Source organism: Emys orbicularis, chromosome 2, assembly GCF_028017835.1.
Source record: "Emys orbicularis isolate rEmyOrb1 chromosome 2, rEmyOrb1.hap1, whole genome shotgun sequence".
Taxonomy (NCBI): domain Eukaryota; kingdom Metazoa; phylum Chordata; order Testudines; family Emydidae; genus Emys; species Emys orbicularis.
Window position 1 is genome coordinate 294,430,666 of NC_088684.1, and position 26,142 is coordinate 294,456,807.

Sequence of the window (26,142 nt, forward strand, 5' to 3'; positions counted from 1 at the left end):
CAGCCCGCTACCAAGTGTCCGTGCGGACCCAGCAGCCGCGCGCTAGCGGTTCTGTCGTGCGCTGGGATCTGCACCACGGCACTTCTAGCGCACGGCAGCAGGGTCCCCGTGGCCAGGTAGCGCGCAGCAAAGGCGCGTGCTGTAGATTTACATCCCACCTTATCCTGCATTAACTGTCCATGTAGACAAGCCCTCGGGGGCTGTTGTCGGAGCTGTTTTTCCAACCGTAACCGCACCTTCAGCAACCCCCGTTACCGTGAATATCCCCCCGAATCCCTGCCAGTCACTCGTCTGATAGCCCGGGAGGCGTGGCTGTATCCCGAGGCCGGGCCGAAGGGTGGCGGGGCTGCTGTGGTCTGGGGGCGATGGCCAGTCGGCGTCCGTGGGGTGTAACTGCGTCCGTGGCCATTGCAGGTGTGTGGGGTTCTGGAGGTGATCCATAGCTTGCTGAAAGACTCGGCCTCCCAGGACCAGCTCTACGCCTTCCTCTTTGAGTCGGGGAACGTGGAGGTCCTGTTCTCGCTGCTTGTCCAGAGGAAGTTCTCCGACAACGTACGGGAGAGAGTCTTCAAGGTGAGACGTGAGTCCTAGAGCCTGGCGTTGTCCGAGTCCCCCTGGCCTCCAGCACCAGGCCCGTGGTGGCTCCCGCCAAGCCCCATCCCTAAGGCCGGCGCTCTCCCTCCCGCAGGTCCTGTACAAGATGCTGAAATACGAGAAGGCGCACGAGCGCAGCAAGTACCGCCTGAAGCTGAAGGACGTCGGCTACCAAGGGCTCATATCGTATCTGAATGACACCCCCGTGTCCATGCTGCTCTTCCGGTGTCTCCTGGAGCAGGTCCTTGGCTCAGGTACGGCGCCTGCCTCGAGGCCGTGGCCCTGCCGCACTACAGCCACGTGGCTTAGGGGGCGTGTTGCTAAAGAGAGCCTGGGATTTATGGAGCCGGGGGTCAGCCATCTGTTTCGGACCCGGGATCCCATGCTGAACTCCCCTCCCACTGCGAAGTGTGGGGGAGTGTCTGGGCCGGGCTGGCTCGGAGCAGCCGCCGGTCTCCACGGAAGGCAGGCTGCGCTGTGGCCGGAGAAGGGTCCGTTAAGGTCAGCGCGCCGCAGGGCCGCATCCCACGCCCGTTCTTGCTTCTCATCCCCGCAGACTCTCCCAGCCACAAGGACCTGATGGCCGTGGTGTACCTGTCCCACCGGGCGGAGCTGGCGGTCAGGTTGGATACCTGCCGGAAGGTAGGACTGTCCGGCGGGGAGTTCTGCAGGTTTCCCTGATCGTGCACTCTTGCAGAGAGACGAGTCCATGTCACTCCCTGCGTGTACAGCCCCAGATGGGCTCAAACTCGGGCCTGGTGCATTAACCCATCAGGCCCCCAAGCCTCCCAAGGCAGCTGGTTCTGTCTCTTGACATGCCCTCCGGGCCCCATGTCCCTGGAAGCTGTTGCCCTCCGAAGGCGGCTGGGTGTCCTCAGGAGCTGGCGTCTGTCACTAAGGCACTGCTCCGTCTCACACCGATTGGCCATGCAGCCTGTGACCCGAGCAGACGCACCTGCAGGCTGACCTCCCATCTTGTCCTCTTGGGCAGGGGCATATTGGCAGGGCTGTGAGCTGCCCTTGTTCCATAGACAGACCGACGCCGTCCGTCTCCAAGGCTAAATGCAGACACCCTATTCCATCCCCCGTTGGTTGCAGCCGGGCTGATGGTGTCCCTAGATCCCTCGCACACTGCGGTCCTGGGTGACTGTGCTCAGCGGAGCCAGGCGTAACCCCATCTCTCCACTTCTCTCCCAAGAGTGGAAGGCGGGGAGAGATGCTGATTAGCAAGAGCTTGGAGCCACATGGGGCGGGAAGCCAGCTGAGCGGCTGGCTGGCATGGAGACCCTTCGAGGCAGCCGGCCAGCCGGTGTCATAAGAAGGGCTGGCCGGGGAAGGAGCCGCCGAGCTGACAGAGATCCGGCTCAGCGTGATCGAAGGCTTTCAGCCTCCCTTGACGTCACTGTCCCGGAACTCAGACCCGTCCCCAGCGTGCGGCCGCAAAGGGGTGGAGGAACCGAAGGGCTGAACGCATCCCGACGGTGGCTCTTGGTCTCTGCTGGGCGGGTTTCAGCTGCTCACCAGATCTGGGGTTGGGGAGGGATTCGGCCCCGCGGGCCCGTGGGTGTCTGAGCAGGTACTTGGATGCAGCGCTGTTGGGGCCGTACAAGTACCTAGTGAGGTGAACGGAGCTCTGCTCGAGGACTGCGGGCGCGGCTCGGGCCGTTGCATCCTCGCTGCTGGAGCGAGGCCAGCGCAGAGCGTGGGGGCTGCAGATGTGGGAGCCCTGATTTCTGGGCTGAGGAGTGGCAGGCGTGACCCCTCTCCCGACCGCACGTGGGGCCCTCTAAGGAGGGTTTCCCTACCCCGCGGTGCTGCCGTCTTGAGGAATGCGGGAAGCAGTAGACAGGCCCAGCTCCCTTTAACCCAGCCTTGCCCGATCCTTGAGGGCTAGTCACTGGTGGACGTTGGGCGAATCCTCGTTTGCCCCAGTAAAGGCGGGCGAGTGGATTGTGCAGCTGAGCGCCCTGGCGCTAGTGCCAAACTCCTCCCCCTCTGGCGGGCGCAGGGAGTGGGAACAGATCTGCGCGGCCACGCTGGTCCGTGACGTGCCCCGTTCTGTCCTCTCCCCGCCTGCAGCTCTTCCACCTGATCTACTCCCAGCACGACATGGTGAGGCAGCTGGCGAAGCTGGCCGGCTGGCAGGACACGCTCACCAAGCTCTACGTCAAGGAGTCGTACGAGTCCCGCCAGCACAGCCTGAGCGGCTCCGCCAACGGGGGCTGCCTCGGCTTCCTGAAGCTCTCGGAGCACGCGGGCAGGGAGTTGGGCACTGAGGCTGGAAAGGAGCAGCTGGACAGCGCCAGCCCTGCCCTGGCAGACCTTCAGGACCTGGACGTCTTCCTGCCGATGGGGTTCGAGGCCTCCGACCACGAGCTTTCCGAGGGCTTCTCGGACCACTCTGTCTCCCCGACCGGTGGCTCCAAGCCCTTCCGCTCCTATAACTTCAAATCCTTCGACTCCTCGGACCGCACCAGCCACTCCTCCTCCTCCAACACTATCGACATCCCCGGCCAGGGGGAGGCCCTCTCCGCCGACGCCCTCCAGTTCGACAGCATCTACCACCCGCTCTCGCCCTTCTGCATGTCGCCCTTCGACCTCGGCCTCGACCTGGCCAGCACCTGCTCCACCGCCACGGTGGAGAGCGGCAACCAGACGCCGGGGAGCTTGCCGGGGACCCCCTCCCCTCTGGAGTACTTCAAACCTTTCCCGGGCATGCGGGCTCGCAAAAGCTCCAGCCTCTCCAACGTCCTGGACGAAAGCAGCTACCAGGAGACGCTGGCCAGCGACGACGTCTCCAATACCAGTAACCCCCAGGTAAGGTGCTGCCCCCCGAGGGCCGGCAAAGGAGCCGCTCTCCCGCTGCCCCCCAGAGGGGAGCCGGCAGCAGTGGATGAGCGATGGTGCCGCTGTCTGTAGTAGGAGGGGTTTGCTTCTCTCCCAGGCTTGGTGTCGTCCCTTTGCCGCTAGCAATAGGCACATGCCAACCCCCGAGTGTCCCCCTGCGATGTCTGGCCCACTGGATGCTCTCAGAATTACCGGCCCTGCTGTCCCCAAAGCCCAGCCCGGTTACTAGTCCCACCGTAGATCGCAGCTCTGCGTCGTGCACGGCGCTGCTTTCTCTAGGAACAGATCGCAAGCGGGAGCGGATTTACCCCAGAGCAGGGATTTAGGTGGTAGCCCACAGAAACAGCGGAAACACAGGGTGAGACGTAAAACATGCCTGCTGGAGCCCATGTTCCAGTAACCGGATGCCCCCATCTAAGCAAGTTCTGCTCACCGCCCAGTCCTCCTTGCAGCACCTTTTACCAACACCCGCCTTTCACAAGACTGTAGGGTGACCAGACAGCAAGTGTGAAAAATCGGGATGGGGGTGGGGGGGTAATGGGCACCTATATAAGGAAAAAGCCCCAAATATCGGGACTGTCCCTATAAAATGGGGACATCCGGTCACCGTACAAGACCATGCCCGTTGGCAGCTGGCCTCCCCAGATGAAGGAGGCCAGGGTATCTCTGCACCCCTAGATGCACTAGACCAGCCTTTTGTTGTTCACCTGTAAACCAGTTTCTCCCCGCTCCCCGCCGTTCACCCCTTCCTGTTAATTTTTTTCCCCTCAAGTCCCCACCGTCTGTTCATCAGCATTTGATTCTGTGCAAACAGCCACCCGCTCCGAGATGCACAGGATGCAACAGTAAGGCAGGGAGCGAAGTCTCTTCGCTCCAGCGGGACCTGTCTTAAGACATGTCCGTTAACGCCAAGTCTTTAAGAACAAACTTTCCTGTCTAGACACACGTCTCCTTGCGTGTTATCTGCACCCACGGTTCCTAAAGGTTCTGCTGCCCGGTGTGACGGAGGCTGTACATGACGCTCTTCGCTATCTACATAGGAACGCACTGGACCCAGAGAATCCCTGTAACCCCTGTGCCCCCTGGTGCCCTCTGCCAGTTGGCATCAAGAGATCCTTGAGTCAGGGCCCTCTAACGCCAGCACTCTGTCCCCAGACGCCCCACTCCTGATCCCACCCCCATCATGTCTGAGCAGGGGAGTTGTCTCCACCAGGGGGCACTGCGTCAGCCATCCCCTTTAGGAGAAGCCCATGGGGAGCAGATCAGCATGTGTTTTCCCGCTCTCCCCCCATCTCAGCAAACACCGGAGGAGGAGCTGTGCAACCTGCTCACCAACATCATCTTCTCGGTGACCTGGCGCGGGGTGGAGGGCTGGGACGACGCGGCCTGGAAGGAGCGCGGGCAGGTCTTCTCCGTCCTCACCAAGCTGGGCACAGCCTGCGAGCTGGTGCGGCCGCCGGACGAGATCAAGCGCAGGTGAGTGCTGGCAGAGGGGCCAGCCTGGTGGGTTCTGGCCAGCTTGGGGGAGGGGTTTGGGAGGTGGAGAAATAGGATCAGAATTGGGCCCACATGTCGGCCAATGGAGCTGCTTCATTTTACCCCTACACAGCCAGAGTCCTGCCCCGCCCCCACACCTGCCCATTTCTCTCCCCCATTTTCACCTTGGAGGGCATGGGCTTGTGAAAGTGACGCATTCGTTACCCAAGGTAGCTGTCCTGGCTAGTAACCCCCTGCTTGTCCAGCCCTGCGCCCTCATGCCCAGCCCATGTCCTTTGCTCCCAGCCAGCAGGCTCAGGCCGTCACAGCCCTGCATCCCCATGCCCAGCCGGGACTGGGCCCCTCGCTCCAGACCCACAGCCCCCTGCGATCCCAGCTGTGGCCCTCGCCCGCTCCAGCTCTGCCGGTGCCCCCTCCCTCCTGACCTGTCCTTTCTCGTCCAGTCTTGGGCATCTCATGTGTCCGACGAGTGGGCTGCATTTCATGATGTCCCCGCACACATCAGGAGTAGGCCCCTCCCCACCCCCCAAATGCATTACACTTGGGTTAGTGGCTTTTCCCCTGTACAGATGCCCCTCTGTCTCCTTGAAATAAGGAGCTTCCCAGCCAGTTCATGAGTGTCAGAGCCCAGGGTAATCCCGGGTTGGGGCGCTGCAGAGCGCGTGCCCCTGAAACGCTCCCCGGAGGGATGGGTGCTTGGAAGAGAAACTTTGGTCTTGGGCACCTGCTTCCTGCGGCTGGTTTGCCGGCCTGGGACTTGAGACGTGAGTTCAGTTCCCACCTCTACCGAGGCCTGCCTGTGGGACCTTGGGCATGTCCCTTAGCCCTCCCATCTGTAACACCAGACAGGGGGGTGGAGGATTTTGAAGCGCTCAGAGACTATATGAATGGGGATCCCGAAGAGAGAGAGGCTGCGTGACCAACACGATATCCGGCAGCTGCTAGCAGCGTGCTCAGCGTCTGGGGATACCTGGAGTCCCCCGCTCGGCGCGGGAGGATGAGTGGGTTATTCTCTAGAGCAGGCGGTGTCATCGGATGCCTCACACACTCACACTCACACTCCCTGTCTCTCTCCCAGCCTCCTGGAGATGATGTTGGAATCGGCCTTCACGGACATCAAGGAGTCGGCCCCGGCCACTTTGCCCAGCCTCACCCAGAACGTGCTCAAGTTGCTGAGACTTCTCCAGGACTTCTTGTTTTCCGAGGGACACAACAACCAGGCGCTGTGGAGCGAGAAGGTCCGCGCGGGTGCCCTGGCGGGCCTGGGGGGTGAAGGTGGTCTTTCCGCTCTGCTCCCTGGGGTAGCGGAGTGCTGACGCGCAGGGGGCTCGTCGGCTGCTGGGCGTGTGCTGCCGTGACAGCCGCAGGAGAGCCGTGGGTCTCTCTCTTTCCCGCCTGCCGCGGTTCATTGGCTGCCCTCCTTTTGGGGTCACTGCTTTGCAGCTGGCTCCCCCGTTAAATACCCCAGCCTGGGCTTCAGGCGCAGCCTCCCTGGACAATGCCTGTTCCCTTAGGCCGGGGAAGCAAAGCGCGGGGGCTGGGAGGGGGAGCTCCGTCGCTGTCCTTGCCGGGAGGGGTCACTCTGCCCTTCCTGTGGCTGCAGATCTACGAGGGGGTGAACAACCTGCTGGACAAGCTGGGGGTGTGGTACCACTTGGCCAACGGGACCTCGGACCTGAAGGAGATGGCTCAGATCGGCTTGCGTGTCCTCGTCGGGTACAGCGGGCTGGAGGAGGCGCAGGTGAGCCGGCCCGGGGGCAGCGCCTCCAAGGCCCAGGAGGCTGGGGACCCCGACTGTCCTCGTTTGGGGCACCCTGAGGGCTCCCCTTCTCTCTGCTGGGAGGGGCTGGGCTCTGAAGGGAAGTGGGGGGGCTGTATCAGCTAGGCGGGGCTGGGCTCTGAAGGGAAGTGGGGGGATCGGGTGGGGGGCAGGGAAAAGGCCTCTGAGGGCCCCAAAACTGTAGTAGTTCTCCCCCCCCCCCATGCTGGGATGAGCCTGGGGTGTAACAGCCTCTCCCCTGCCCCCCCCCCTCCCCTTGTGCCCAGCAGCTGCACTCGCTGGCCTATGTCAAGCTCCACGGCCTGCTCCAGACGGCCTCGGCCCCCAAGGAGGAGGAGGCCTGCTACCTGCTGGGCAAGCTGGAGAGCCCCCTGAGCCGCGCGCTGCACCCCAAGTCGGAGGCCTTCTCCTGGCTCCTGCCCATCATCCGCACGCTGCTGGACCAGTGCTACGACACGCTGCAGCTGCAGCGCTGGCTGCCCTCGCTGCCCCCCACCAATGGCAGCCCCACCTTCTACGAGGACTTCCAGCTCTTCTGCACCACCCCCGAGTGGAGGGCCTTCATCGAGAAGCACGTGGGTGCCGCCGAGACCGGGGGGGGGGCGCTGATTACCATTGCGGGAGGAGGGAGCACTGAGCGGATAGAGCGGGGGAGAACACGCATCAGACGGGGCCCTAGACGCATTTCCTGTCTCCATGTGTCCCCGCGGGATGCTGGGCCACGTGGCTGCATCAGATGTGGGCTCTGTCCCTGTCTCTGGCTGTGGTGCTGTGCATGTCCGTGGGGAGACGCTTCGGTCGACACGCTCAGCCACGGATGCCGACAGCCAAGCCCTGAACCAAGGGGAGGGGGTTGTCGGGAGAGTGGGCATGGGTGGGGCTGAGCTGGGTCTGAGCAGGGCTAGGAGCTGTCCCAGCTCTGAGACTGCCCGAACCAAGTCCCGTTACCCCTGCCTCACTCGCCCCATATGGTAAATGGCGAGGTGGGGGGGGAACAGTATTTATGTAGCTTGCCAGGGAGTTGAGGATAAAGTGCTCAGACACTGCAGTGATTTTTTGGGGGGAGTGGGAGAGGGGATGCATTCACCTGAATAGTAGATTACAGATGGGGAAACTGAGGCAAGGATCATATGACCTACCCAGGGTCATGCAGCGAAATCCACACCTCAGCTGGGAGTTCCTGGCCTCCCAGTCCTGCACACTCGCTGCTAGACCTCGCTCTGTTCTAAGGCAGCGTCCCCGAAAATATGTCCTCGCCCGCCTGTCCGGGCCGCCGCCGTTCAAGGGCTCTCTCCCCTGCATCCCCTTGGCAGGTACAGCCCATGATGGCGCAGTTTGAAATCGACACGTTCGCCAAGAGTCACGACCACATGTCCAATTTCTGGAACTCGTGCTACGATGCCTTGATGAGCAGCTCCCTGCGCAGGGAGCGGGAGAAAGAGGAGAGCAGGAAGAAGTTCCAGGTACGGGCGCTCAGCTGTTTGAACACGCACACACACACACACACACACACACACACACACGCACACACGCACGCACACACACACACCTGTTGTCCAGTCGATGCCTCGGCCTCCACAAAATACAGCCAATATCACTCGGACACACACAAACCCCGGGGGCTGAAATGGCCCGTGCCGGGTGTCTCCTCCTGGCACGTCTTTCCGCAAAACCCTAATCTCTGCTGCGGAGTCTCCTCCCGGGGGACACCCGGGTGGTTGCCCCCTTTCCTGCCCGCCCCACAGTCCCGCCTCATTCTCTGCCCCCGCCAGGACCTGATTCTGGAACCAGTGATGAAGCGCTCCAGGTACGAGCACATCCGGCACGTGAACGTCCTGAAGCAGATCAACAACCACCACAGCGGTGTCCTGAAGCAGTGGAAGGCCCTGCGCCGCCTGCTGACCTCGCAGCGCTCCGCCTGGGCCGACCGGTCAGGAGATAGCGCTCCCTTTGGGCAGGGGGAGGGGATGCTGCCCAGGGCCCCCTCCAGCTCAGCGCTTATGGGGCAGCCCACGATTGGGGCTGCTGGATCCTCCGGGGTTAGGAGTATCGTTGTTGTTTCCCCCCCCCCCCTCCGCCCCCCCAGGAATCCCGCGCCGTGATCCTAGCCTGGCTTCCTGCCCCTCGCGGGGGGCGGTTCCCACAGCAGGGGGCGATTTCAGAGCCCCGGAGCGTGCCGCGGCCATGTCCCGCTGTGCCCTGCCCGCTTGTGGGCCGGCCGCCGGAAGACTGACCGAAGTCAGACAGAAAAGAAAGAGCCCAGGCGTTAGCCCCGCCCGCTGTGGCAAAGCCACGCCTCCCCCGGGTGGAACCAGGCAGTGTGGCTTACAGCTGTTCCTGGCCCTCCCACGTTTTCTGTGCCCCTCTCCGCCGGGCTAGTTTCACACTGCCTCCTCCTCTCTGCCCGGTGGCTCCCAGGCTGATGGGGTGTGGTAGAAACTCCCCTGTGGCCGCTCTCGGAGGTGGATGGGCCCTGGTCCGGCAGGTCCTCTGCTCAGTCTACAGTCCTCGTAGTCCCTGCAGCAAGGGGGGACTCCCTCAGCCAATGCCTCGTGAGCCCAGGCTGTTCCGTGGATGAGGTGGCATTGCCCCATGCTGACTCCAGCTGCCCCCTGTCCAGTTCCCAGCTTTGGGGTGCTCGGGGCTCACTTTTCTCTCCCCCTCCCCCGCAGAACCCCCCCAGAGATTCGCTGGAAGCTGTCGAGTGCCGAGACCTACTCCAGAATGAGGCTGAAGCTGGTCCCCAACTATCACTTCGACCGCCACGTGGAGGCTAGTGCCCTCCGGGACAACCTAGGTGAGCGGGGCTCGCGGCGTGGGGATGGGGCCCGTGCGCGTGGGTCGGAGCCTGGCTCTGCCAGCTCACTGATGGGCAGACAGCTGTAACGCCGGCAGACCCCGTGGGCGGGATCGAACCTGGGACCTCTGAAGCTTAGTGTACGAGCCTCTACTGCATGAGCTAAAAGCCAACTGCCTCTTTGGCAAGGTTGTAGCAGGCTCTTCGATCTGTAGCTGGGCTAGGTGCCACTAGAGGGGGACAGAGCGCCACACCGAGCACGCCTGGGTTACATTTTCACGTAGAGGGATTTAATGTACATTTTGGAGGGAGTGAGGCCTGACCCCACCTCTGCCTGCGGAAATAAAACCTAGATCAGGGCCCCTCAGCCGCAGAGCCCCCGGACGACTGTCCAGGAGCCATGCTCAGCCCGGCGTCTCCAGTTTTAGTCTCCGTCTGTTTCAGGCGCGGATCATTCTCACACCCTTGCGGAGCCTCTGCCGCTGGCTGTGGCCAAGGAGGCGAAGGTGAGCGAGCTGGAGGATGATCAGCTGGCGGAGGAAGACCTCGAGTTCTTGGACAATCAGTGAGTGTCTCCTGGGCGGGTCCGTGCCCTGGGTTGCCGTTCGGGCCCTTGCAGGGTGCAGGAACGAAGCGTGTCCTGCAGCGGGAGGGATACGTTGCCTCGGAGGCTTGCGTCTGAGTCTGCCCGTGTGTCTCGGAGTCACCCCACGTGGTCCCCTTCTCGGGGAGGGGGCAGTTCGGACTTCCCGGCCAATAGTCTGTGGCTTTTCTGCTGAGATCATCAACAGGGGGCCAGTCACGGCCTTCAAACAGCCATCGCCCGGTAACAGCTCTTGGTCCGGGACTGTCACAGGCGGGATTTGAACCCGCAGCCTTTACATTGTGAGCAGCGTGGGGCAGAGACCACATCCCCCCATGTCTAATAGAGCAGGGCCCCGATCCTGACTGGTACCTCTGGCCACTAGCACAATATAGTTGGAAGAGGTGAGAGGCGCTATATCCTCTTCCATGTTCCCCGAGCCATCCATCCCCCTTCGCCTGCCTGGGCCCTGGCCCCATCTCACCCTTCTCCCAGCTAACAAGTGCAGATCCCTCCCAGTTCCTTCTTGGGACTGCAGTGGCCAGAGGCGCTCTGCACACCGCTCAAGCTGGTACTCCTGGAAGATGGTAGGTTTTTCCCTGGCGAGGGTGCAGGGAGAGTCGCCACGCTGCCCAGGATTGGCTGAGCAGCAGAGAGCGTCACGCTAAGGCCAGTGGGCGCCTAGATATCTGCTACCATTGCTGGGAGCAGAGCATGCGGTGGGGCGTACGGCCCAGGCCAGCATGGGACGCTAAAGGCGGCCTCTGTTCTCTAACCAGCCAGTCCCACGCTCCATATTGGACAGCTGTGTGCGGGGATGGAGGCCGTGGGCCGTAAGAGGGGTGCGCGCAGGCGGGACACCGTACTCATCAGTGCTCTGCCACCCTGATCTCTTCCAGGGCTGAACCCAAAGAGCAGAGCCAGAGGGAGAAGCTGGTGATCTCCGAGGACTGCGAGCTCATCACCATCGTGGCTGTGATCCAGGGCCGGCTGGAGGTCACCACGCAGCACGTCTACTTTTACGACTGCAGCAGCGAGAAGGAGGAGACGGAGGAAGGTACCGGAGCTCGCCCATGCCCGCCCGTCTCCTGCCCTGCGTCGCAGCCTCTGATACCGGAGGCTGCCCGCCCCATCCTCTCCCTGCCGTGCTGCTGTCAGATTACTCGTTAATCTCGTTACTAGCATTGCATGAGAGTAGTACCTATTGGCCCATGCTGCTAGGTGCTCGATGTCCCTGCCCTGAAGACCTCACGGACGAAGGGGACTCAGGCAGAAGATGGGAAACTGAGACACGGGGGTTAAGTGACTTGCCCCAGGGCATGCTGGGAGTCTGTGGTGCAGCTGGGAATTGAGCCCAGATCTCCTGAGTCCCAGTCCAGTGCCTTAACCTCGAGGCTAGCTTGGCTTGGAGGTTAGCCCAGCGCTGAGCTCAGACCCGAGATGTGATGTGGGGGAGCGGGTGAGGGCTGGCCGCTACCCGGAGCCTGGAAGCCTACGCTGGGTCTCCCCGGTGTGACAATTGCTGGCTGAGATGGGTCAGTGTCTAGGATCAGGGTGGCCCCCGCGGCGCTGGGAGCTGTCCAGCTACGGAGGTACCTGGGTATAGGATGGGGAGTAACAGCTGGCCTGCCTTCTGCCCTTTCCCCAGGGATCGGTTATGACTTCAAGCGCCCCCTGTCTCAGCTCCGGGAAGTGCACCTCCGCCGTTACAACCTCCGCCGGTCGGCGCTGGAGTTCTTCTTCATCGACCAGGCCAACTACTTTGTCAACTTCAGGAAGAAGGTTCGCCCTGATCCCCTCTGCTCTCCTAGACAGGGGCCACTACCCAGCCCCGGGGGCCGCCCCCGCTTCTCTTGAGAAGCCAGTGGCACCCTTCCTGGAGCGTTGGTGCCCAGCCCAGACCCCTGGGAGGCGCTGGGCTGCCGATGGGGCTATGTTGGAGACGCAAAGCAAGGTCCTGGCCCCATGTGGTCAGAGCCTGGGGCACGTTGCCATCTGAGGAATCATGCTCCAGTGACCTGAATTCAAACGGGGGGGGGGGGCTTTGATCGGAGTGGGGGATAAGACAGGAAGTCGAGAGTCGCTGGTGCAAGAGGCCTGATGCAGGGTGATGGGCAAAGTGGCCCCTCATACAGAGCTTCTAAAGTGGGCGGAGCTCAGCCAGGAGAAGGGTGGTATGGTACTGGGATGGAGGAGGGGGGGGGTGTGATCCCGTAGCACTCCCAGCTCCCCCAGCTTTTCCAGCCCCCATCCCCACATGGAGAAATCAGGGGAGCCGCGCCCGGCCAGCGTGTTCCGCAGCCTTGTTAAGAAGGGAATTGCACATGCGTTTGATTTAGGATTGAATTCCTTAGACCGGATCTTTCGCTGATGTAAATCAGCGTGGGGCCCTTGATTTCATTGCTGATTTACACCGGGGGGGCTGGCCCTTGGACGGCTGTCTCTTTCACGCGGTTTGTCCATGTAGGGCTCTCCCAGCCCCTACTGCCCCCCTACTGGAAGAGCAGGCCAGATCTCACGGAGAGGCATGGTTGTCTTTGCTAGAGCAGGGCATCAGGAGAGCTGGATTCTGTCGGCTTCCAGTGTCTGACCGGGGCAAGTCACCGCCCCTCTGTGCCTCGGTTTCCCCATCTGTAAAATGGAGATCGAGCCTGATCCCCCACCCCTTGGGGCAAGTGCTTTGAGGCCCTGGGGGAGAGGTGCTCTAGCAATGCAAAGCCTTGTTCAGGGGCAGGCTGGACGCTGTACGTGTGCTCCCCTGAATGCTTCATGCACCTGGTTTTGTCCCTGCAGGTTAGAAATAAGGTGTATTCCTGTATTCTGGGCCTGCGCCCGCCCAACCAGATCTACTTCGGCAGCCGGTCACCCCAGGAGCTGCTGAAGGCCTCAGGACTGACTCAGGTGCTGTTAGCATCTTCTTCCAGCCACCTCCTCCCCGCTTCATCTCTCTATCCTCGAGAGAGGAGTGTGTCCGTCGGGGCTGCCTCATAGCCAGGCAGAGTGCCGGGGAAACTCCCCCCAGCCTCCCGGCTTTGTCAGAGCTCCCGGGGCCCACCCTTCTGTCCCAGCCCTGGGCCCCTGGGAGCAGGGCTTGTCAGCTGTGCCCTGCTGGGTCATGGTTCTGAGATCCGCCCGGGCTGGCACTTTATTCAGGGCGTGGTCCGGGCCGTGAGCCCAGCCCTGCAATGGGAGAGGCCCCGGCCCTGGCTCGCTGGGAGATTGAGCACTTGGGCTTGGGTCGCTCAGGGGGAAAGTGGGTGCCGCCCCCTGCGGGGTCACACTCCCGGTGCGCGTCATCGTGCTCCGGGGCAGAGTGGGCACCTGAGCGGTTAAATAGCCCGAGGGGGAGCTCAGGCGTGGGCTGGTGGTGAAGCACTGGAATGGGTTACCTAGGGAGGTGGTGGAGTCTCCTTCCTTGGAGGTTTTTAAGGCCCGGCTTGACACAGCCCTGGCTGGGATGATTTAGTTGGGAATTGGTCCTGCTTTGAGCAGGGGGTTGGACTAGATGACCTCCTGAGGTCCCTTCCAACCCTGATATTCTATGATTCTATGCTGCTAGCATGGCCTCCCGCAGGTGCAGGCCACTGGGGTGTGACGGCGGGGTGGGGAGAATCCATTGGGTGAGTTTCCCTGTGAAGCCTGACTTTCTAGCAACCTGTGTCTGTGCAGCTCCCCGAGAGGGTCCTCCCCCACCCCCAGCGTGGTGACTCCCATCCCCCTCCCTGCAGAGTCTGCTCTGGGCTTGCCCTGTACGGGTGGGTGGCAGGGGGCTTGGGCTGACCCATGGGATGGGTGAGAGGGGGCCTTGGGCCGGCCCTATGGGGTGTCCCGTTTTCTCTTTTGGAAAATATGGTCACCCTATGCCACCCCCCCATGCAGCGACTCCCCTCCCGCTCACCCAGCCAGGGCCGCCCCCCACTACCCCTGCCATCCGCAGAGCCTGTTTCAGCCCCGCCATGTCTGTTTCAGAAATGGGTCTACAGGGAGATCTCCAACTTCGAGTACCTGATGCAGCTGAACACGATCGCGGGGCGCACCTACAACGACCTGTCACAGTACCCTGTGGTGAGCATGCCCGCCGGGCCCTTCCCCTCAGCCTTCCTCCGCCCAGAGCTGCGGTCAGCGGTCTGTCCTGGGGCCGGCGGGCGAACGGAGACGGGGTGCTCAGAGGGCCCCCGCGACATTCCTTCCGGGGTAGTCGTCTGGTCTCCACGCTCCCTCCCTGGGCCGGCAGCGTGGCCTCGGCCCGAGTCCGGCTCTCACTAGCCTGGTGACGGGTTATTCGCCAGCCACCCTTCACGTTGCAGGGACGCTCCCTGCGTGCTTTCCACAGGGTTATGAAGGGATCGGTCGAGGTGTTAATGATTGGCTAACGAAGCGCGATAGAGCCCAGCGGGTGCTAGGTCACTCCCAGCCGTCTCTAGCACCCGGTGGTGCTGCTGACCACCTGTACTGCGCCTGCATTGATCGATCCTATCAGAACCCTTTAGATCACAGCTGCGGTGGGGTGGCACCTACAGGCCAGCCGGGTGGGGGCGTCTTTGCGCTAGGGGCTGTACGAACCTATAGATATGACCAGGCCTCTCCAAGGACTTTACCTGCTGTGGGGGAGAGAGTAAAATTAGAGCTGCCCAGCCTCACCCCCTTGTAATGCAGAGCTCAGCCATAGAATCATAGAAGATCAGGGTTGGAAGGGACCTCAGGAGGTCATCTAGTCCAACCCCCTGCTCAAAGCAGGACCAGTCCCCAACTAAATCATCCCAGCCAGGGCTTTGTCAAGCCGGGCCTTAAAAACCTCTAAGGAAGGAGATTCCACCACCTCCCTAGGTAACCCATTCCAGTGCTTCACCACCCTCCTAGTGAAAAAGTTTTTCCTAATATCCAACCTAAACCTTCCCCACTGCAACTTGAGACCATTACTCCTTGTTCTGTCATCTGGTACCACTGAGAACAGTCTAGATCCATCCTCTTTGGAACCCCCTTTCAGGTAGTTGAAAGCAGCTATCAAATTCCCCCTCATTCTTCTCTTCTGCAGACTAAACAATCCCAGTTCCCTCGGCCTCTCCTCATAAGTCATGTGTTCCAGCCCCCTAATCATTTTTGTTGCCCTCCGCTGGACTCTTTCCAATTTTTCCACATCCTTCTTATAGTGTGGGGGGGCCCAAAACTGGATGCAATACTCCAGATGAGGCCTCACCAATGCCGAATAGAGGGGAATGATCACGTCCCTCGATCTGCTGGCAATGCTCCTACTTATAGTGTCCTCTTAGCTCTCCCAGTGGATCGAGAATGTCTCCCCCTGTAAGAGTCTGGAAGGCCCAATGAGCCAACCCAGCCCGCCCCAGAAGCACGGCCACTAACACTAGCCCTGTGCTCCTGGGGAAAACTGCCCATTCTGCCACTCCCCTGTTGTCTGTCTGGCCATGGGCGACACTAGGGTTTGAAGGCCCCGCGACAGGCCAGGCCGGGTAAGGAGTTGGCAGGCATCTGACTGGCCTCTCTCCTCCGTAGTTCCCTTGGATCCTGCAGGACTACATCTCCGAGACGCTGGACCTGAGCGACCCGGGCGTGTTCCGGGATCTCTCCAAACCCATCGGGGTGGCCAACGAGAGGCACGCCAAGGACGTGAAGGAGAAGTGAGTGCACGTCCCGGGTTCTGGGACTGGCGGGTGGGGAGGGGGGCTGACATCGGAGCGTCACAGTGGCCGGCGAGAGCCGGTGGTGTCCCCTGGATGTAGTAGTCTGACCCCAGCACGTGGGGTAGCGAAGGCCTAGAGTCCGGGGTGGCTGGCAGATCACTGATGCCTCCCGTTCCCATTTGCTCTGTGGAGACGGAGCAATCGTCTCATGCCTAGAAAAGGCCGAGAGGTGCGTGGGCAGGGGAGTTCGCCCTGCGCTCTGCTCCATGGCTGGAGAGAGGCCCTGGGCCGCCGAGCAGCAAGGTGCTGGGAAGAAGGCTGTGTCCTCTCAGGTGCCAGTCTTCTCTTCCTGATGCAATCGCTCCGGCTATTGCAGCACATGCCGGCAAACCAGCCCGGCCAAGGCAAGAGCTGCGTTGCAAGTCACTCCGGCCTCACCGCTGGGATTCCCTTCCTCCTCCTCCTCCTCCTTCCCCCCCCCCACCGTCTGTGTCTCGGTGGCGCTCTCTGTTCATTCCCCTCCCCTCTCTGTCCCCAGGTACGAGAGTTTTGAGGACCCCACGGGCATGATCGACAAGTTTCACTACGGCACACACTACTCCAACGCGGCGGGCGTCATGCACTACATGATCCGGACCGAGCCCTTCACCACCCTTCACATCCAGTTGCAGAGCGGCCGGTGAGTCCCGGGGCTGGGCTAGCACCGGCGTGGCAGGACGGTCCTGCTCGCTTCTCCAGGCCCTGCTAACGCAGGATCGCCACCTCCCCTCGCGCTCGTTCTAACTGTCCCCTGGGAGACTGATCCACAACCTGAGCGCTTGCTGGTGGGGGAATCCTTTCCCATGGCTCATTCTTAAACGTTCCTTGCGTCCGAGTGAGGGAGGAGCCTCTTCCCTACCTTCTGTGTGTCTGTGCAAGGAAGTGTGGCCTAGTGAATAGATCTCCAGGCTCAGGAGAGCTGGGGTTTATTCCTAGCTCTGCTGGTGACCTTGGGCAAGTCACTTCCCGGTGCTGTGCCTCAGTTTCCCCAGCTGTACAATGGGGATGGTACCTCTGTGAAGCGCTTGGAGATCTGCTGATGAAAGCGCTAGATATTCTTTATTAGTGTCGTAGAGCCGATTCTGAGTCTGGCCTCTGAGTTGATAAAGCAGAAAGAGGGTTTGGCCGGCCCTGTATCCCACTGTGGCTGGGTGACTCATGAGCGTTATCCGGCACAAAGAAGGCGAGAGGGCTAGGGATACAGTGATTTGACTGACGAGGCTGATTTCTTCAGACCATACGGTAAACCCGGGAGCTCGCTGGAAGACAGGAAAATCTACGCGTTATTGATTGTATTGCTCTAGTGCCTAGAAACCCCCACCGAGATCAGGGGTCTGTGGTGCTTGGTGCTGGACAGGTATCTAGCAAGAGACAGTCAGGCCCCTTCCGTCTTCGAGCTAGGGAGCTGCGGCACAGACACGCGAAGGTCCCGGTTCTCCTGAGTGCCAGCCCAGTGCCTTAGCCACTAGGCCAAGCCTCACTCTCTTGCCAACCCCTCTTGCCGGCAGGTTTGACTGCTCGGACCGCCAGTTTCACTCGGTGCCCGCGGCCTGGCAGGCGCGCATGGAGAACCCGGTGGACGTGAAGGAGCTGATCCCGGAGTTCTTCTATTTCACAGACTTCCTGGAGAACCAGAACGGTAACGGGAGCTCCTGGGGCATCGCGGCACGGCCGGCCGGAGTGCCCTGCGTCTAGAGCCGGGGGAGAGAGGCGCGCTGGGGTTGGCATGGGGAGGTGCCTACTTGGGGCCTCCATTTAAGGGGCAGGATGCGTTCTGTGACTCTAGTTGATCTCTCGCGATCGTCGCAGTGACTCTCAGTCCTTGTCTCTAGCCACTGGGCATGCTGGCGCCCGGGCTCACTGGCTCATGCAGGGTGGAGTGCCCAAGCCAGCGGGGGCTGGAGCATGTTGGGTGCCCCAGGGCTCTGTGCGCATCGTTACTGGGCTCTAGACAGAGCTGAGACGCAGGCTGAGCTCCGGGGGAGCTAATTTCGCCCTGCATGGAGCTGGTGCCTGGCAGACGTGCCACGGCTGGCGCATGATCTCCTGGGATCCTCCGGATTCCCCGCCCTGCTCGGTTATAGCATCGGGCAGCGAGGTTATAGCATCCAGCATGAGCCGGTGTTGGCCCCGGGGCTGGGGGGCCGTTGATCGGACCCCGTGCCGAGGGATGGTGAGCCACTCTGCTGTGTCACCTTCCCTAGGGTTCGACCTGGGCTGCCTGCAGATGTCGAACGACCAGGTGAACGACGTCGTCCTCCCGAAGTGGGCCAGATCCCCGGAGGATTTTGTCCACAAGCACAGGAAAGCGCTGGTAAGTGAGCAGGGGGCTCCGCCCGGCCCGCAAAGCCGTCACCTGGCCTGCCAAACTCACTGCTCCCCCAGCTTGTAGGGCGGGGGCCTGTGGTTTCCCTAAGAGGCGGCCCAGACCGACTGGGGTGTCCCCAGCCTGGTGTGTCCCCGTGGTGCCAAACGTCCCCGTTCTGTCCCTGGAACAGGAGTCGGAGCACGTGTCTGCCCACCTCCACGAGTGGATCGACCTGATCTTCGGGTACAAGCAGAGGGGCCCGGCCGCTGTGGAGGCGCTCAACGTCTTCTATTACTGCACGTACGAGGGTAAGAGGCACCGGCCAGGCAGGGCGGTTCCCTGGTGAGCGCCTGTCACTCATAGCGCCCCCCTCTCTTGCTCCCCATGTTAGCTTATAAGAAGCACACAGGATCTTTTTTAGGGGATAAGGCAATACGCCGCGTTTATTAAGAATACAATAGGAAAGCAGCAGGCATATGCTCACATAAACACACACACTGCCCTGCCAGGCGATGTTCTAGTTACCAGTCCAGGGTCTGGATCAATCTACTCACCAGCTAGATGGATCAAGGGTAGGGAGGAGCCGGGTTCTGTCTGTCGCGACGCGATGCTCCGGGGGAAGCCTTGGCCCCTCGACTCTCACCTAGCTTTTATAGCAACAGATCCTCAGGTACGCCTATGAACCCTGCTGTGTCATGCTTGAATTATTGATCACAAACTAGTTGTTTTCGCAGTTTCTCTTTCATCATTAGCATGTGGTTTTCACAGCTATTTTCCAGTTCCTTATTTCGTATCCTGTTCTTAATTTAGGGTGGATGCCCTTGCACTTTAGGGTCGTCATTCTGCACTCTCGTCCAGCCCTCGGGATCTCGGGAGGATGACGCTGGCATCTTGTTTCTTCACCCCCCTTTTGTAGTTTACTGGCGTGTTTTATTTATTTATTGATTGATTTACATTTCACACATACTTATTCACACACCGAACAGGACAATAATTTCAAAAACCAACTTTTCACAGAACAAAACAATTTTGTCAAGGCAGAGCAGAGCAATCTCCAATGTTACTAAATGAGTACAAAACATAAATGTATAAACTTACATTAAAACAATTTCATCAAGTAACCTTATTATAAAGGACAAAACAATTTCGTCCCCAAATCCATGTTACCAGCACTGGAATGGGTTCCCTAGGGAGGTGGTGGAATCTCCTTCTTTAGAGGTTCCTAAGGCCCGGCTTGACAAAGCCCTGGCTGGGATGATTTAGTTGGGGATTGGTCCTGCTTTGAGCAGGGGGTTGGACTAGATGACCTCCTGAGGTCCCTTCCAACCCTGATATTCTACGATTCTATGATACATCCAGGGGCCGTGGACCTGGACGCCATTGCTGACGAGACGCAGAGAAAGGCTTTGGAAGGCATCATCAGCAACTTCGGGCAGACCCCCTGCCAGCTGCTCAAGGTATCGGGAGCCGGAGAGGGCGCACCCGGCTAACCCCCGGGGAGGGGAAGGTGGGGATCCCCCAACAGGCCCTGAGAGCAGAGCTCCACTCCCTCGGCCAGGGCTTAGGTCCATGTACGGCGACCCCCCACCCCTGGGTCCTTTTGCCCTCTGCTTCCTCTCTCTTCCCGGGAGGCTGGGCTCTGGGATCTCGCTCGGGGCAAGGATCTGGCACCTCCTGACTTGCTGGTGTCTCCCCCCCTCCCCGGCAGGAACCTCACCCAGTGCGCCTCTCGGCCGAAAACGCCGCCAGGAGGCTGGCCCGGCTCGACACGTACTCCCCCAACGTCTTCGAGAACCTCGACCAGCTCAAGTCCTTCTTCGTCGAGGTGAGAGCTCTCCTCGCCGCTGGGCTCCGAGGGCGGGGCTGGCCAGAGCTGCGGGCCCTGCCCGGGAGAGCTTACGAGGGAATCCTCCCATGTGGGGAGGGAGGGAGGGGCGCGTGATGGGGTGGCAATGGCCGGAGGGGGAGGTATGGGGTGAGGGAGGACACGGGTTCCAGAGAGACCGTGCGGTTACCTAGCTCTTTGGGGCAGGGACTCTCTGGTGTGTCTGTCCAGCACCTAGCACGACCTTGTCCCGGTCCGTGACTGGGGCGCCGAGGCCCTACAAACACCCGATAATGCCCAGCGCTAACGCAACGTGCGCGTGCTGGCGAGGCCGTGGCAGGGCATAGCCCCCGAACTGCCTGGCAGCAGCACCGGAGCTCTCTGTTCTCTCCCGCAGGGGATCAGCGACGGGGTCCCGCTGGTGCAGGCTGTGGTCCCCAAGAACCAGGCCCATTCCTTCATCACGCAGGGCTCCCCGGACGTGCTGGTGAGTGTCCTTGGGGGCATGGCATGGCTTGTTGGCTGGGAATTCGGGGGGAGGGGGCTCTCAGCTCGGTGCATCTGTAGCCCCCCAGCCGGTACCTATCGGAGCACCTCTGCTATCCGTTCATTTTATCCTCCCAGCCCCCGTGCACTCAGGGCAGCCGATTGCCAGTTCACAGGGCCAGGGCTGAGGCACAGAGCCATTGAAAGGACTTGCCTAAGGCCACGTGGCGGGTCAGTGGCAGAACTGGCCACCAGGTTTCCTGGGTCCTAGCCCGGGGACCTCACCACAAGCCCGGCCTTCCAACTTCCAGCACTTGGCTGGGGAAACTAAAACTCCCTCCTGCAGCTGACGACGAAGCACGAGGGCTGAGCAGGTATTGGCTCCGGCTGTTCCCGAGAGCACTAGCTAACCTCTGGCTTATTACGTGGAGAGAGAAGGGATCTGTCCTGCACGCATCCCTCCGGGCGCGGTGATTTGCCTCGGGTTGCAGTAGCTAGGTAGGGCCAGGCCCGGTTGGTACTTGGCTCGGACACCCCGGAATCACCCAGTGTGGTAGGGGTGGCCATACCACTGCCATCATAGATGCTGCGGGGGAGAAGGGGGGCACCTTTCGAACAAGCCGTAAAACCGAGGTCCTGACTGGCCACGGCCTTCCCGTCCCCCAAGAGCGGGGCTGTAACCCCAGGGGCTGCGCACTCTGTGTTCTCCTGGTAGCCTCCCTCTCCTTGCCTAGGTCACGGTGAGCGCCAATGGCCTGCTGGGAACGCACGGCTGGCTGCCCTACGACAAAAACATCTCCAACTACTTCAGCTTCACCAAAGACCCCACCGTCTCCAATGCAAAGTGAGTCCTCTTGGCGGGGAGCCCCGTTACCGGATCCCTCCCTGGCTCCCGACACTGAGTCCAGTCCGGTTTTAGGTGGCCTCCACCCCTCCCCCGGCCAGTAGGCACGCTCCTCCGGTTGTCACCCTACGGCGTCCTTTGCACAGCGTTATCCCACTTCTTCCAGCCGCCCCCTAGAGGAGCTGGCTCCAAACCCTCCCTGACCGGCAGCCTGCTCCCTGGCCCCCGGCCAAGCTGTGCATGCCCATTCCTGGCATTCGCCTCCCAAGGGCCAGTCCTCGTAGCCCCTTGGCCAGTTCTGTTGCTCTTAGGTAATTGGGAGGGAACGGAGCAGTCTTCTGGCCGTAGGGCACCCCGGCGGAGTGCCTTGGGTGGGTCACCTCCCTGCTCTGGGACATGGGGCAGCCCCAAATGCCTTCTTTGGACACAGGGTTGCAGGTGATCCACTGCCCCCTTCCGGGTCCTGCTTGTACCCTCCGCCCTGCCTGTGCCGGCCGGGGCTCCCACGCCCCCTCTCCCGCAGGCCCCGGCCCTCTGTCCTCCCCATGACCCCCCCACCACGCGGCGGAGAGTTCCCGGGAGCCAAAGCGCAGGCGGCTCTCGGGGGCGACACACCGTAGCCATGCGCTCTTGTCTCCTCCGCCAGAGCCCAGCGCTTCCTCTCCGGCCCCTTCGCCCCGGGTGTGGAGGTGTCCTCGAAGACACTGACAGTCTCTCCCGACGGGAAGCTCCTCTTCAGCGGGGGGCACTGGGACAACAGCCTGCGTGTCACGTCGCTGAGCAAAGGGAAGGTCATCGGGCACATCACTAGGCACATAGGTATGGGGCCCGGATGGGCTGGCATGGGGGGGAGGGGGTAACCCGATGCGGGGCGCGTGGGCCGGAGGGACTCACATCGCTGGCTAGGCACCATCCTGCCAAAGTCCTGTGTCCCATCCCCCCAATGCATCTCCACCCTGGCCTGCAGCCCCACAGCTGTTCCACCCCGTGGCCAGCTGATCAACCGTGGCATGACTTACGGGGGCGCTAGGAAGACACTGGCAAACTCTCGACGCTTCGGGCCAGCCAGGGCCCCGGAGCCACCCCTTGCTCTTTGTGGCTCATCTCTGTGACCTGGTGCTTTGGGGGGAGGCGTTACCTGCCCGTAGGACCAGGTGGGGTTGAAATGAGCCATGCTGCTCACCCTGCGGTCACTAACTTCCACCCCCTCCGGAGTGCCTGGTGGGCTCTGCCCCACAGTCCCCCTCTTGGGTGCGAAGTCTCCAGCGAAGGGGACCCATGAGATCCCAGCCCCAACTCAGAGCCCCAGGGAAACAGGGTGGGGATCGGCATCGTGGGGCGCTGGGGTCGGCGTCTCGGAGGCAATGTCTCCTCTTCCCCTCCTTGCAGATGTGGTCACCTGCCTGGCACTCGATCTGTGCGGAATCTACCTCATTTCGGGCTCCCGGGATACCACTTGCATGGTCTGGCAGGTCCTGCAGCAGGTGAGGGGGAGACCGGCTCCGGCCGGGCGTGCTCCACTCAGTAGCTCGGGGCTGGGGTCCGAGGAGGCTTCTGGGTGGTTGGGAACTTCCTGGCAAGGCACTCGCGTGACTCTTGGGCTCGGTAGGGGAGAGGGCAGATCCCCAGCGTGTTTCGCTCCTGGGCTAGGAGGCACCATTCTGTAGATCCGAGGACGCGCTGGCAGCAGGGCTACCCCCATGTCTCTTCAAAGGTTTTCAGGATCCTTTTGTGTGCATTTGGTTGAGTTGATACTGATTGGCTGGTGGGAGTGGTACTGCACCCCCCACACCCAGCTCTGCCAGTGCCCCTCACTCCTGGCCTACAGCCCCTGCCATGCCAGCCCTGGGTCCAGTACCTCCTGCCATGCCAACCCTGGGCCTCCCCACACAGCTCTGCCAGTGCCCCTCACTCCTGGCCTACAGCCCCTGCCATGCCAGCCCTGGGTCCAGTACCTCCTGCCATGCCAACCCTGGGCCTCCCCACACAGCTCTGCCAGTGCCCCTCACTCCTGGCCTACAGCCCCTGCCATGCCAGCCCTGGGTCCAGTACCTCCTGCCATGCCAACCCTGGGCCTCCCCACACAGCTCTGCCAGTGCCCCTCACTCCTGGCCTACAGCCCCTGCCATGCCAGCCCTGGGTCCAGTACCTCCTGCCATGCCAACCCTGGGCCTCCCCACACAGCTCTGCCAGTGCCCCTCACTCCTGGTCCAGCCCTGTCCCGAGCAGCGATTGCTCCATCATACTAGCTTCTGTGGCAGTTCTGTGCTGGGGCCGGTTGCCTTCTGGAGACGAGGATAGGAACTTACCCGGTTCAGCCTGCCCCGCTGGAAGGGCTCTGAGCTCTGCTCCCCTAACGCGTCGGCCTCGCTGCCACGTGGCTGGGGCTTCCCCTGAGCTGTCCTGGCGAGTGTGGCTGTGGTTACTTCTCCAGCCTCGCTCGGCCCCTGGGGCTTTGCAAGCAGCATCGGCGGCTTCGCACGGTGACTCCAAACGCTTCCCATCCCCAGCATCTGTCCCCTTGGCTCCGTTTCCTCTGGGCCTTTCCAGGCCAGATCCTCCGCCGCTCTAAGCGGCGACAGCTCCACTGCGGGGCCGAGACTGGCTCAGGATCTGGCCCACGGACCCTGGTTTCTCTCTCCAGGGTGGGTTTTCCAGTGGCCTGGCTCCCAAACCTGTCCAAGTCCTGTACGGTCACGACGCCGAGGTGACGTGCGTCGCCATCAGCACCGAGCTGGACATGGCCGTGTCGGGGTCGAAGGTGAGGATGCGTCACGGTGCGCGGGGGGGCGGAAGGCGTCAATGTTAGGAGTTTGCTGGTGCCCGTTAGATTTTAAAGCCAAACTCCAACCAACTAGATCTGCCAGTTGGCTAAGTGCTGTAAGCAGTATCGGAGTCCAGCGAGTGTTCACGTCCTCATTTAACGCTGGGCTCTTTTCAGATCCGCTCTTCACTTGAACAGTATTTCTCAAGTCAGGACACATTACCAATCAGCAGTGTATTAATTGATCCAGAACCAGATTAACATACCCAGCAGTTCACCACTCACATATAGGAGCAACCAATGCTCGTGGGACGAGCCGCACACACCAACAGTCTTGCAAGCAATTGTCAAAGACTAGGGTTGAGCTCAGCAGTTAAACCAGCAAGATTTATTACATTTACTTATGAGCATCATTTCTTAGTACCTAACACCCTGCCAGCGTTTCTCCAAGGAGGTCGGGTGCATTTGTCTGTAAGGCAGTTTTGAGTCCCTGCTGTTTGAATGGATTGGTTGCAAAAGGGACAAGTTTAAAATTGCTTTCAGTTTCAGTTCAGATCCCTCTTGGGCCAGTTTGCCTGCATTACAAAGGAGAGCATTCGTCTAGCATGAGTTCAACGCCTAACTATGGTTACAGGAGGTCTCCCTAGAGAATGGGCACCTAGTTACTTATATTAAAGAGCAGAAGGGGAAATCCAGTCTGAAATGAACTCTCCCCAATTCTTATCCTCTTAACCCTGGAATATGGAGACTGCCCACAGCCGGTCCTGGCATCCATTGCACGGGGGATTTGGAAGCTTCCTCATGGGTTCAGTCAATTCTGGGGGTCCCACGTGGTGACCTCAGCTTTATATACTCTGATTTCAGGGCTCCTTGGTGGGGACCACCCTCTGATTTCTAACATACAGCTGTTTCTCTTATGCTTCCATCGATATCCATTAGATGGCGCTGGCGTATAACAAATTTCTTCAGTCCTTTCCCTATCTGAGGCTTTTTTATGTTTGATTCTTATCCAGGATCCCAGCTCAATATTAGCCCACGTTATTAACTGGGATTTCTCCCTTTTAAAGCCATTTCTGTGGCTAATCCAAACTTATTCCTGTGTTTATATCTTTCAACATTCCTTCTTTTGGTGCCAGACAATCCCTGTTATTTCTAGGCTGTGGTGTGGTGGTACCCATATGGGTCCCAGGAATTTAGAGAGAAGGTGTGGGAGGGAATATCTTTTATTGAGCCAACTTCTGTTGGTGAGTGGGACAAGCTTTTGAGCTACACAGGCCTTGTGCCTCCCACCAATAGAAGCTGGTCCAATACAAGATATCCTCTCACCCACCTGGTCTCTCTCTTTCTAGTGTCGGTTATTTACGATGAACACCAAAAAATCTTCCAGATTTGATGGACGTACTTTATAGGGTCTTTGATTGTACATAAGCATTTCATGTTATTTAGAGTTTAGAACATAAGAACGGCTGTACTGGGTCAGACCAAAGGTCCATCCAGCCCAGTATCCTGTCTACCAACAGTGGCCAATGCCAGGTGCCCCAGAGGGAGTGAACGTAACAGGTAATGATCAAGTGATCTCTCCCCTGCCATCCATCTCCACCCTCTGACAAACAGAGGCTAGGGACACAACAGAACAAGAGCCGCTGTCCACACACAGAGAGATGTACAGCAGAATGTCAGAGTTCCGAACACCTCGGAAATGGAGGTTGTTCATAACTCTGAAACGTTCATAACTCTGAACCAAACACGGTTCTTTCAAAAGTTTACAGCTGAACGTTGACTTAATACAGCCTTGAAACTTTACTATGCAGAAGAAAAATGCTGCTTTCCCTTTATTTTTTTTTAGTAGTTTATGTTTAACACAGTACTCGATTGTTTTTTTCCCCCAGTCTCTGCTGCTGCCTGATTGTGTACTTCCGGTTCCAAATGAGGGGTGTGGTTGATTGGTCAGTTCGGAACGCTGAGGTTCCACTGTAGATCTTACTGACAAGACAAGCAAATGTGCAGCCTCTAATTTGGAGTGAAAGACTCATTGATGGGGCAAAAACAGATTAGCCACAGTGTATTTGATTTACAAGGCAAACAAATGGGTAGTTGGTAAGTTGGGGTGAAAATGTGGCTTTGATTTCTTAGGGCAAA

The 26,142-nt window shown here is 60.3% G+C and overlaps 1 protein-coding gene across 1 annotated transcript in view; it reads left to right on the top strand.

Annotated features, from left to right (window-relative positions):
• The window catches only part of NBEAL2 (neurobeachin like 2), a 121,026-nt gene that overhangs the window by 88,890 nt on the left and 5,994 nt on the right, over positions 1-26,142 (top strand). Inside the window, exons 24-51 of the mRNA XM_065397779.1 lie at positions 415-573; positions 689-848; positions 1,151-1,236; positions 2,674-3,411; positions 4,739-4,917; positions 6,017-6,176; positions 6,542-6,679; positions 6,988-7,293; positions 8,032-8,181; positions 8,491-8,648; positions 9,391-9,515; positions 9,960-10,080; positions 10,998-11,155; positions 11,747-11,880; positions 12,892-12,999; positions 14,068-14,163; positions 15,610-15,734; positions 16,276-16,416; positions 17,285-17,415; positions 17,981-18,090; positions 18,275-18,392; positions 19,444-19,541; positions 19,793-19,909; positions 20,307-20,396; positions 21,130-21,239; positions 21,886-22,058; positions 22,629-22,723; positions 23,884-24,000. Coding sequence (XP_065253851.1) covers positions 415-573; positions 689-848; positions 1,151-1,236; positions 2,674-3,411; positions 4,739-4,917; positions 6,017-6,176; positions 6,542-6,679; positions 6,988-7,293; positions 8,032-8,181; positions 8,491-8,648; positions 9,391-9,515; positions 9,960-10,080; positions 10,998-11,155; positions 11,747-11,880; positions 12,892-12,999; positions 14,068-14,163; positions 15,610-15,734; positions 16,276-16,416; positions 17,285-17,415; positions 17,981-18,090; positions 18,275-18,392; positions 19,444-19,541; positions 19,793-19,909; positions 20,307-20,396; positions 21,130-21,239; positions 21,886-22,058; positions 22,629-22,723; positions 23,884-24,000 — 4,401 coding nt within the window. The remainder of the gene's footprint in view (positions 1-414; positions 574-688; positions 849-1,150; positions 1,237-2,673; positions 3,412-4,738; positions 4,918-6,016; positions 6,177-6,541; positions 6,680-6,987; positions 7,294-8,031; positions 8,182-8,490; positions 8,649-9,390; positions 9,516-9,959; positions 10,081-10,997; positions 11,156-11,746; positions 11,881-12,891; positions 13,000-14,067; positions 14,164-15,609; positions 15,735-16,275; positions 16,417-17,284; positions 17,416-17,980; positions 18,091-18,274; positions 18,393-19,443; positions 19,542-19,792; positions 19,910-20,306; positions 20,397-21,129; positions 21,240-21,885; positions 22,059-22,628; positions 22,724-23,883; positions 24,001-26,142) is intronic.